Source organism: Lingula anatina, chromosome 1, assembly GCF_051362555.1.
Source record: "Lingula anatina isolate TDL-2025a chromosome 1, LinAna3.0, whole genome shotgun sequence".
NCBI classification, from domain to species: domain Eukaryota; kingdom Metazoa; phylum Brachiopoda; class Lingulata; order Lingulida; family Lingulidae; genus Lingula; species Lingula anatina.
Window position 1 is genome coordinate 63,160,719 of NC_141767.1, and position 13,260 is coordinate 63,173,978.

The window sequence follows — 13,260 nt, forward strand, 5'->3', positions numbered from 1 at the left end:
GCTCATGGGAATAATTTTACAGATTTAAGGAATCCCGGGACCCATGCAAATGTACAGCTCAGTGTGTAGTAGGTTTTGTGTAACATACTATAATATCACCTTGACATCTCCATTTGCCTGTGGAAAAAATATTTTAGATATAAATATCCTTTGTAGAATCCTATGCATACTCTGGAAGAAAATATCTATTTTCACCTCTCTAATGAAAATTTTCTGCTAATTCAGTTTAACACAAAACAGTAACAAATTTTTTTTTAAAGTAACTAATATTCATTTTTAGCTATAGGCAACCTTGTTTCAACAGTTTGGTAGACACTTGATGGTCATTCTTTATTCATAAATTGATCAAAATGAAAAAAAAAAAAAAAGAAAAAGAAAAGTAATAAGCAGAAAAAAAGTGGTAAAGATGTTATTTGTAAACAAGTACCTGCAATGTGAAAAAGAGTTTCACGAAGGGACTCTTTTCTGCAATGTCAGAGGGGCCATTGAGAATAGATGATCCAAGTACTAACTGATCCAGCAGCTTAATATGGCCAACCACACTTCAAAAGCAATGCAGATGATTTCCAGTGGTCACCCTGCCTCCACACGTGCCATTAAACGGATTCAATCTCGACTCCAAGGTTTAATTGCTAGGCACCTGCAGTGATGGCGCATGTGGAGGTGAGAGACTATCATGGAATTAGCAGCATCACTTCTGAAGTGGGGTCAGCCATATTTAGTCAGCAGATCAGTTAGTACTCGGATCATCTATTCTGAATGGCTCCAGAGCTAAGTATCATACTGACGGACTTTAAAAATTTCAATTTTTTTAAAAGCGTTAGGACTATTCACACTAGCAAATAAACCATGGTAAGTGAACTCCAACTGAATCGTGGTTGAATAAACCATAGAAGCAGTGCATGGCTTTTACCAACTGTACTTCCTGTTAAGCATGTGCACTTTAGTTCCCATAAGAAATGGAGCACCATAACTTTGTATTTTGCTCTCAGATCCTGAGGAGGCCATCAAAGCCCTACTTTCCATATGATGCTCTCTTACTGCAATGCATTATTGAATATGACGTAACGAGCCTGATACAGTTTGTGTTAGTATTGTCAGAATTTCCATCGAAATTTGTTCCTAATATAAACATCCAGCTTCAACCATGATTCAAAGTTAACTTGGATTTAACCCTGCTCCCGAGCTAGGTTCATTTGAATCCCGGTCAGGGGTACATAGTTCACATTAGAAAAATGAACCTTGATAGGACCTCCATCAGGCCTTGACCGCGGTCGAAATTGCCAGTGTGAATGGGGTAATTAATCATGCTCATTATATCCTTTGAAAAAACTGCATTTATAGAGGGTGCAATTGAATACTTTAGAATCTCTTTAAAATTCCCATACAACAATATATATATATATATATATATATATATATATATATATATATATATATATATATATATATATATATATATATATAATGCATTATGAAATAATATATGCATAATATCCGTTGCATTATACAGAGAGCAATGTGAGTAATGATGCTAGGCATTGAGCATCCAACATGTTTTCAACTCCCCAAGAATGCTAATTTTATACACACATGCATTCATGTCTTATGCTTACCAGACAGCTGTAACTCAAAATCAGCTTTAGGCTTCTATCGGGTGCTTGATCATTATGTTTTTAAACATTCATTTGCACATTTACAGATTGTCATTGATTTTTTATATCATTCCCTTACCAAAGCTTGGCTGAAGAGCATAACAATATTGATAACAGCCATGAAAGACTAACCGTTTCACCACGTAACACAAACTTCCCTTGAAAATCCCCAAAGTATATTTACATCAAGGGGTTAGTTTGATACCACTCAAGTGCCTGCAGTCCCCAAACGTCAATTTTATATCTACTGATGATCCATGAAAATGTGGTCTCAGCTAAAGAGCATAGGCTAGCATTGCATTGCCTTAGTAACATATAATCCACAAATCTTCGGGGACTGCATGCTTGAGCATAGGGAGAGATGATCAGCTATCTGTGGCCAGCCAATGACGCATGCTTTACAAAGAAGCCATGACAATTCAATTTCCTATAAGTAGGAGTTGATCACAAAAAGTAAATGGAATGAGAAAAAAGAGAAAATAATCTGATAGCTGCAAGACAGACAGTCAAAAAAAGTCCATCAGGCTAACAAACAACTGGACAGCCAAACCATACATGGACTACTAAGCACTATTTTATGTAATCTTTATTAAAATCAACATTCAAAATGGACTAATTTTGATGCATTGGCATCAATAGCACTTCTTCATAAATTACCCAAGTGGTGTCGGCATGATTTTCCCTGAATCTTACCATTCCCAATGAATAGGAGTGTAATTACAATGAATGGAGTGATAATGAATCACAACTGTTGATGGATAATCTCTCTGTATAATTTCATAAGAGGGGTAACATTATTATCAAGGATTGGTGCATGCCACTGAAAAAAAATGTTTTGTTGTTATTAACAGCAATAACATCATCTCAGCACATCACTGACGTAAAGCAAGAAAGACCAACGGGTTGGGCAAAACAAGTCTGCCATTTTTAAGTTTTATGTGTTAAACCTGTAGATTTGTAATTGACAAATTAATGACTTAGACCATGATTTCATAAGTGTTTCATAATTGTAAAAATACTTGCTGCTAGTACTTTACTATAAACTGCAACTACAAGTCCCCTCACCTATATACCTGTTTTTCAAGATCCATATTTGCCAGAGATTACTGAGAGCGCATTACTCTTTATTTAGATGTAGTAGGAATAGTAAGTGATAGATATTTGTAAGATGGTGGAAACTGGATGAATTCGCTTTTACCCATTTCCAATTTTCCTTTTTTTCCCCTAAAAAGCTCTAATGAGCAGTTCCTTGTATCATCTACCATTTAGAAATATTGTAATAAAAAATAATGATAATAATATTTATTTTGAGTCTAAAATCCATGAGCAGACTTTACAATGCAACATGAACAAATAATAAAAAGGCTAGTAAAAGAAAAGGAAAAAAATGAATTAATACAGGAAAAATTAATTAAAACAAATAATGTAGAAATTAAGAACGTTACTTCACCACTATCTTAAAGTCCTATTCATAAAAGCTATAAAGATAAAACCCGAGTTCCCCTTTAAAAGTAGTCCGAGAGTCTATCCTACATAGTAAAAGTGGAAGTATAAATACCCTTGATGCAGCAACTTTAAAAGAATTGTCACCACACGTGACAAATCTAGCTTTACACTACCCTCTACCCTCTGTTGACAACAGACCAAAATGACCGTCTATTTATCTCTAGAGAGACATATCTGTGAATATCTGTGGAAAATCAATCTGTCGCCCTGGTAGAGGGTAGCTTTACACGGTATTGAGAACAAATGGTTGGAAGAGGGTTACTGCCAGGAAAGGGGGGGGGGGGATTGTTAGTTGATACTAGATCACATAATTATGGTGGGGCCAAGTTGTAAAAAGTGGCGTGCGCATTTAAAGATTAACTAGAAAAGCACTCTGAGAGCACAGACCTCTGCCAAGGCAGCGATTTTTTATTATTATTGATTATTGGATCATTACTGGATTATTGGATTGTCTGGATCACCACCAAAAACTAACCATCTCTTCCTTGGCCCACTTCTGACAGTTCCTAAAAATTTCATCAAAATCCGTCCAGAACTTTTTGAGTTATGTTGATGACAGACAAACAGACTTGTAAACAGGGGTGAAAACATAACCTCCTTGGCGGAGGTAAAAAGAATCTGTGCTCTTATAGGTGGCAACTGAAGTTGTTTGAGACTAGGGGTAATTGTCGCCAGGTCTGCATGTAAGAACTCGAGCAGAGATATTTTGAATACCTTGCAGACATTTGAGTTTTTCTTGTGGACATCCATAAAAAGGGAACTGAAGTAATCTAGATGACGTAATGAGAGTATTAAGAATAGTACCTTTAGAGGAGTCACTTAGATGGTTTTTCAATGAAGTTACATTTCTGATGTAAAACATGCACGACTTCGAAATCTGGGATATTTGTTTGTCCATAGACAGAAAGGTGTCCACATATACACCAAGATTTTTTTTGCGTGAGAAGTATTGACCACACTTTCGCCTATCTTGATAGGACTGACAGTTTCAGATATGTGTTTGTTACAAGGCTGTTTAATGACCAAGAATTCATTTGAGCTGTCATTTATCATTATTTTGTTCTTTACCATCAGCTGAGATAAAAAACATAGGTTTTAACTTTCATAAATTAAGAAAATTTCAAGATTTTTAATGTTACAGGAGTATACAGCTGAATATCATGCTGCCAAGAAAAAGAACCTGTATGTTAAAAATGAGAGACCTGGATAAAAGCATGCCAAATTGTTTGCAGTTTATGATGCAATGCAGTGTAAGTCATTAATTGGTTGATTACAATCATAAATATGCACCTCTAAGTGTCAAAAGCTGTTTTGGTGCCATTCTGCCCCAAAAGGCATGTTAATAATGTGCAAAAATGATAGCAATACTAAATTTAAAAAAAAGGATGTAACACTACAATTTAACTTCAGAAATTTCTAAATTTCAATACTACAACTAGTGTTCATATTCTAAAAAAATATACAGTAAATTACACAGACAAAAAAATCTTTCAATGAAAAAAAAAATTAAAATCATTTAAAATTGGTATATATCAACAGGTTGTGTATATTTACAATTGTTTGAAATGCATAGCTGTCTTAAGGTGGGACTATTATTGTATTCTTAAGATTTCAATTAAGTTTCTGCTTCACAATGGTCTATCAGTAATTACTCTCAGGGTTTTTGAATGAGGTGAATCTTGGGCAGGTATAGATAGTCTTTTCGCGGTTTACCAGCCAAAATGCATTGAGAAAGAAAAGTACCTTCTTAAGCTATGTAGACAGAGAAAATATGACTTTGAAAAATGTACAAATGGTACAATATTCAAAAACTACAACAGTTACTTCTAACAAAATATAAAATATTGATCAATTTCCCCATGTTTATGAAATCGTTCTATCTAAAAGCTTCATAAAATATTGAAGAACGTTAACATGGAAAGCCTAATCTCCTTTAGTAAGGTATACCTAGCAAACAAATCAGTTGCATACAGATCCCTAGTATTTATCCGTCCTCTAACTAAAGATCAATAACTCGTGTTTGAAAAATGAAACTGTGAGCCTGGCTGGAAACCATCATTGACATTTAACATCATGAGGTATTGTTTAAGCCCACCAGGTACAATCACAGTGAAAGAAAATGTCACCGAGGCCAACAATGACAAATGAATTTTTAAAATTAAAAAACAGAACAGATTCTCTTTACTCCACTATGTTAGGCGTAATCAAGATTGCATTACTAGATGTATTGGTAATACATTCTTGATGTAATGCAAGAAGGGAGGGAGAGGGATAGAGATGATATTATAATCATTTATCATTTAAAGGAGAGAGAGGGATAGAGGTGATATTATAATCATTTATCATTTAAAGAAGGTTCATACAAAGTTTTTAAAAGAGATAAAATCAATCCATCAATCAATCATTCAAATGTCATAAACCTACAAGAATACCAAAAGTTCAAAGGACATGATTCTCTCCTGCTGCTGTGATATTTTAAATATTGATCTGTTATCTTTAAGAGATTTTAGGAAGGATAAAATTAGTTTAAGCAAGGCCAATGCCTTACCCAATGCCATACACAGTCCCACGGATAATAAACTGAATAACATTTACCTTTATATTCAAGGAAAAAAGTGAAAGAAGCTTTGAAGAGGTTTATCTACTTGATTATGCTTTTTTTAATATTAATTTGAAAGATGGCAACATGAATATCAAATGTCAATAACCTAGCTGTACTGAATCAAAAGATACCTCAGATTGACTGCTCCTTACTCAATTGACTAAATTATCAGTGCTACCATCCAATAGCAAGACCTTTAGCTTGTTGAACAGAATGTTTCATCTCATCCCTAGTAATTTCAGTGAAGTCAAGCATATTGTGAACCCATTAGCTATGTTGTCCCCGTTGAATTCAAATGCTAACTCCTGAGTACCATCTTTTTGTTGCTCTTTTATTTTTAGAGAACCATGTTTTCTCTTTATATAACCATGTTTGTTAAACAAAATTAGGATGAATACCTGACAATGTCTTGTATACACACATAACATCCAGGCCCACAACATCAACTTTATGCAGGTTACTTAAACAAGTTGTAATCTCTTTTTTTATAAATTTACCATGGTCATATACAGTCCTCCATTTATTTGCAAATATAACAAATTGTTATAAGCAACTGCAATCATTTTTATTCTTAATTAAATTTGAAAGGGTCATAAAAAGGGTCTCATAATATTCCTATCTTTATTCTAATCTGCCTCATATAATTGATTAGCAGCAACATTAATTTCATTCTTCTCTTGCAGGCAGTGTATTTAAGTATAGTGTCAGCTGGTTGGCTGCCATGTTTCCCAGGGAGTGACCTTGTGTGATATTGAAAATGAAATATGCATTATGCACCCAATAAATCTCAACACAACTTGCAGTTTTGGAAATGACAGTAATACACAACCATGCTCCTGATGATAGAATTTAGTTAAAAATTTTGATTAAAAAAATGCACATGTCATGTCAGACAAATAGAGATAGCAGCCCTTAGCAAAATCAGGCCTGCTTGCAAATCTGCAGCAAATTTACAGCAAATTTGCTGCAATATTGCTGCAAACTGCAATTCCTTCTTGCAAATTTGTAGCAAATTTACAGCAATATGACTGCAAATTAGCAGCAGTAAAAGTTTTCTTGTAAACTCCTTCAAATTCATTGCTGCAAACTTAAAGTTTAAGCAATATTGCTACAATTTTGCTGCAGTATTGCTGCAAACTTTTCATTTTGTTAAGGGAGCATTTGTGGGCATCAAGAATTAATCAAGTTGGATATTGGAAGTATAAAATAATTTTAATGGATAATTTTGTGCAAAATAAAATTCTCAGGTTTAGCGCATTTTTCATCCACTCTATATTCATATGGGTTATTTCACAAAGCATAAACATTTGAGACATGTCAGTGATGCATACATTTTCTGTAATATTTGCATAATTTTGACTTGACCCATTATTTTTGATGTTTTATACTGCAGTACCCTCAAACACAGAAAGAAAACAAACAGTTATAAATAATGCACAAAATGTGTGCATCATTGCTATGGATCCAATGTTCACTTTTTTGTGGAATGACCCACATTCAGTTCAAAATCAACTCCCTGGAAAATGTTTATTATTGTAATTAATATCAAAAATGCTTTTACTTTAAAAAAAACAAGGGATAAATGTGAGACAACAGTAAATACAGTGTATGTTCATTGTACAAGCACCAAAATGTTGGTGACAACTCGTGGTTTTTATCACAGGGCACTGGAAGTGATTGTGCACTCATTTTAGAGATGCACAGGACTTTCCACTGCCTTGATGCTTGAACACTGAACTGCCAAATTAATTTGATCTGATACAGGTTTCATGGTGCTTTGATCTCAGTTCAACGGAGTTATGGATACTCATTAAAGAGACAGAGTCCATTACATTAAATCAGTTCACTTTAGATTACCCAGAATGGACTAAATGTGGATGGCAAAAATTATAGCCGTGTTATAGTCATTTCATTGCTGAGTTTTTTCAACAGACCACATGGTTAAGTCATTTGGGTTTTATGTACAAACCACTTTCGCTAGGATTGTTCAGCATGGATCAAGAAAAGAAAAAGGTTGATTGCTTTTCTGTTGAAGATTGAAAAGGTCAGACTTATGTGTCCAGATACTAAAAACTTATCTTCTGCATAATTCTTCAACAACAAGTTTTCAATTCCATTGTTGCTACTTTCCAATCATATGAAAGGTATTCCAAGTTCAGACAAATCTGAAACCTGATTTAATGAATACATAGCAGCATCCAAATATCCAACTTGTTAATTATCATCCTTTGTTAATCCCCTTAGTTTGAACTTTGGAGATCTTCTTCCTGGAAATTGCTGAATGGGGCACACTGCTAGAGACTGACAATTTAAACGGATACCTCCCAATGGTAAATTTAATCAATTCGTTACAACAGGGCTGCAAAACAGGAAGAAACAGACACAACCTTATAACACCAATCTCCATAAACATCTTGGGGGGGGGGGAGGGGGGGGGGAGATAATAATAATAATAAAAAATTCCAGAAAAAAAGAAAAGAAAAACCTCACCTCATATATAATAAAGTGATTAATGTTTTTGTAAAGGTGTTCAAGCAAAAAACCACTGCACTCAATATGACAGTCTCTATGATTGAGATGCTCTACTCTCTTCTATAATATTTGTAAATAAAACATATATAGAGCAATGGTCAAGATTAATGCTGAAATAAGATGCTATTATAAAGCACTGTGAAGCCATCAGAAAGGCATAATCTCAGGCCTGAGATATTTACCTTGGCATGTTATCTTACTGTGGCCAAAGCTTTGATATAGTTCAGGGATTATCTTGTGTTCACAGTCAATAATTACAAATGACCAAGTTTATCCAAGCCAGGGTCATATTTGTATTTCTTCCCAGTTGTGACGCAAATGCGACATGTGGTCCAGTGTGGCAGCGGCAAGGTTACAGCTGCTTGACAATAGGTACTTTCTTGTTCCAAAGTGAAAATAACATTCACATGTATGAATGAAAAAAAAAAGGGATTCAGTTCTAAATAGCAGAGATGAGATAGTAAATCAACTGAAGATAAAAATCTTCCAATTTAGAGTGTTATAAACTGAATCCAGGGTCTTTTGGACCTTTTTTCTCTTCATGGAAGGAGGAACATCCCTATCCCTCACATAGAAGCTTGATATATTAGCTTGATATGCTTCAAAGAGTCATTATATATTACATAAATTTTCAGAAAATAGAATAAATAATAGCCCATCATTGTCCATTTCTGAATGTTTTGGGAAATTTTCTGTACTATGATAATCCATTAACCCTACACAAAGTCTTGACTTGGAAAAATCCTAGAGCAAAGAAAATAATCAAACCTACGGACATAATAAGGGCAGGTGACATGCATGCAATGTCAGTTATTAATAATGATAGGTTTTGGTTCTTACTAAATACAATCAATATAGCCCTTAGACTGTGAAGCAAAAGCTATATATATATTATATATGAGTGCAAGAGCAAGACCTCCACAAGACTATTTTACAGAACTCAACATTGAATTGCCTGAAGCTCTCACAAACAGCCACGCAAACATTTTCTCCTTCCTTTATGCCTTTTCTGGATAGGGACAGAAGTGTTTTTTTCTTCTCTAGAAACTACATGTATATTAGCATACCTGAGAAACACAGGTGGGCATGCCTTCATTGCCACAATCCAGCCGTAAAGTAGCTGCAAATTGGCTATAAACAATAAATACACACATGACACCGCAAACATAAAAAATGGAAAGGGATGCTAAACAAAAATATTAAAAAGCAACATTTATTGTTTCTGCTTTTCTCAAACTTGATCAATTTATTCATAAATATCAGGGTCACTTTGTCATATACTTAATATGTCAGCACTGCCATTACAGTAACCATGGTTTATCAATGCTATGTACAGGGTGATTATTATTAAAGTCTGTAACTTTATGAATCTGTACATTTTGAAACAGACCAATTGATCTGGTTTGGACAATGACATAAATAATTCTCTACCTTAATCACTGATGTAGAAAAAAGTGATCAAAGTGTCCAGAATACCATAAGTTACTAACTCTCTCTCGAACAGATAACATGTCTAACAAATGAATTTGCTGTACATATATTGAATAATTTATCACACGTGAATAAGCTGTTCATGATGGATGCTTTCAATTACCTTTTATCTCCTGAAAGAGGTCAAAACATAAAAAGTGGGAATGATACAATGACTCTTTGAAGCAGATGTATGCCCTTATTTTAAATATCTATGAATTAGTATTGTGCATTTTTCACATCCTGGCACCACCATGGTTGTTCAAATACGGTGAGAAAATAGCAGAAAGTACATTGTACACATCTTTTTTCTTTTGATCTTTGCTACACAAAATTCCCCATGCAAAGCTTAGGGTCTCTCTCTCTCTTTCCGAGGCTACTCTTTCTCTCTGTTGGCTTATTAGTCAAAACTTGAATACTTTACATTTTACAGAACAAAACCCTTGCTTCATGTTTCTCCAAAAAAATATCTCAAAACAATAAATAGCAGCAGAACTGCTGCATTCATCAGACAACAAATAGACAAGGGGATTAACATGATGTATATAAATATCTTGCTGGATCAGGTAGCAGTTATCAAAATGAAATATGGGTCTGGAATCCAGTGAAATAAACCACAAACCATGTGTAGACTCTCCATAATCAACAATTTATATTCCCAAAAATATTTGATCATTGTGTGTAAGGAATGTATGTCCATATCTAGTATGTTGCCTAGAAAAACATATACATGCACATATATATGTATATGTGCATGTATATGTGCATATATACATGCACATATATATGTATATAATAATATATATTAAAAAACAATTTCTTTCAAATGCTTTTAGATAAGTAGTGACTGTAGTAATCTGCTGCAGTACAAAAGCTGAAAGGTGTTCAAACACATAATTTATGGATATGGTGATGCTGATATTAAAATTCTTTATATATCTTGCAGCTATGGAACAAATATAATGCTCTGTACAAGGTAACAATTAAGATATGAGGTTTGTTGTTACAAGTCTGTTCTTAAAATTTATCACTGGTACAAGCACATGCATGCACATACATATGAAACAATTCTACTAACCCGTTTTCTAGGCAAGAGATGAGCGACTGTCCAACATACTACAAGCTGCATAATAAAGTGGGGTTGAAAAATGGAGCAAAAATACTGCAAGGGACATACTAGTCACTTTCTTGATGCCATAATAGCAGGCATGTTTTCAATGGGGCTATTATTGTATTGGAGGTAATGGTGCTAAGGTATTATTTCATCAGATCAAAACAAATTACTCAAGCATAATGGCAAATCAATAGACATTGGGACAACCACATACTAATGCGATGCACATACCTGGTTCTTATGGCTCAGGGCTGGTAATGATGTCCGACGCCCAACACGAAAACCCTGGGCACTGGATGAGCTTGATCTTCGCCTCTTGATGACCGGTATTTTGCCATCATGTGTTACAAATGTGCTGATGGGAGTCCTGTATATTGTTTCTATGTATTTGGCTGCCAGCACTCCAACCAAGCCAGCACTATACGATGTATAGGGTCGAAGCAGCTGGGGGAAATCCTGCAAGCTACTGCAGGCTAGGAACCTCAAGAAGCTAACACTCACTATGACCAACGCGCTTTGGGTAGTGTCTAGTGTGGAAAATAAACTAGAGATACACACCGAAACCAATACAATGCAGAGAAAACACGGCTGTGTGATGTACTGCTCAGCAGCATTGTTTGCATTGCACAGGAGCTGAGCGAGGAATTCGCCCACAAAACAAGAGCAAAAGAATAAATAAATACTAGTACTGTTCCATGCTCGCCTCAGATATACAGTCAACCAATAAAAAGCACATGATATACAGAATATTGGCACCAAAAGCGCACAAAATCTCTGAAATAGCTGGGCTAAATCGCACGTCCAAATCTCATAGGCGACTAGTCCAAGCAGCAGACTGCCGACTCCGTACACGGCCCATAATTGTTCCTTTGATAACTGTGTTGCCAGGCCATTTGCCCAGCTAACAATTACATTGTAACTACCTTGTTCCAATATCTTGACATAGTCATGAACGTAACCATTGTTTTCTGTTTCATCCTCTTCTTTTTCAGTACCTGAACGAGAGCTTCTCCTACCCAGCGAGTGTCTATGAGCCATTTTGCCTTCTACACAACGCTAAGCATTCTGGGTAAATTAAAAGACGAGCGCACCAGCTGTGAAAGTCTCATTGGCGCGACCTTTCAGAACTGAAATTAATTGTTTCATAGTCTGTGTCGGGGAGTATCGGTGAATTAAATTTACGTTAATATCTCACTTTGATTGTGTTGATATAAAATAAGTGATTTTACACTGACAAAACATTTTGTTTGATGGGGTGGATAGGTATTTCTGGTACGTTTCCTTGCTGGAACCCACAAGTTGGAAGGGGGTCAAGTAAAAACTGGCAAATTACACGAAATTAACCTTGCTGAGCTTAGTTATACTAAAGCCAACAATTTATCTGTATAGTTATCAAATGCAAACAACAAATTTGTTTGAAGAAAATGTCAAATATTATCTCATAACTGAGAGTCATTCAATCAATGAAATTTCATTTAGACAATGCAATAGACACAACTATTAAATAGTTTTAGTGCAAAGAAGCACTTCTCTAAAAGCACTTTATTCATATTTAAATTATTTAATATGTGAACCTGCATTCAGAATCAATTCTACACAAAATTTATATTTCATTTAATGATTTATACATTCCATAGTCTACATTTTTTAGCATGGAAAACTTTAGGGATGGCACAGGTCCCATCCAGTTGGGTTAGAGATGTTGGACCTGTTAAACATGAATAACACTGTAAAAAAAGGAAAAATTTTGTAGTTGGTAATTAAGATAATAAATTTGGAAATATTTTAATTGTCAATCTCATTACCCATCAAAGATAATTGGTAATGTATATTTTGCATTTGTTTTCATTTTATTGGGTGCTCCAAAGATTCATTTTGCTGAATCATTTATCTACAGAACTGACAAAATTCTAATTAAAACCAGAGAGCAACACTGGGAAACACAGAGATAAAAGTTGTCGGATAATGGTAATTTTCAAAAGACACCTTTTACTTATCCAAGCAAACCCACTCAATAAGTTTAAAGAAAAACAAATTATGCGGCGAATATTGCAAAATGCGTGCATAAAAACACACACACAAAAAAATTATAACTTATGTAAAACTAATCTGACCATGCTCAAATGAAACATTTTTTAACTAAATAAAGCCACTCGGTAAATTTAAGGTAAAACAATAATATGACTTGGCAGTTATAGGGGCTAATGTGTTGAAAGACCACAACTAAGACACGGACTAGACACAGTTATCAGAATATATACAGAAACACACTGTATCTGTATGTAATAAAAAAGCAAGAAATGCATCTTAATAATGTATTGGAAACCTAATTTCAAGTGGTTATTTTTCAGTTATGTATTTTGCCTGGCTGTCCCCAAATG

General features: G+C 34.6%; 1 protein-coding gene across 1 annotated transcript in view; it reads right to left on the reverse strand.

The window, feature by feature from the left end:
- The window catches only part of LOC106152588 (cGMP-inhibited 3',5'-cyclic phosphodiesterase 3A), a 60,969-nt gene extending 49,023 nt beyond the window's left edge, over positions 1 to 11,946 (reverse strand). The window contains exon 1 of the mRNA XM_013526222.2: positions 11,111 to 11,946. Within this exon, the coding sequence (XP_013381676.1) occupies positions 11,111 to 11,917 (807 nt within the window). The 5' untranslated portion in view covers positions 11,918 to 11,946. The remainder of the gene's footprint in view (positions 1 to 11,110) is intronic.
- Positions 11,947 to 13,260: the final 1,314 nt, after the last annotated feature.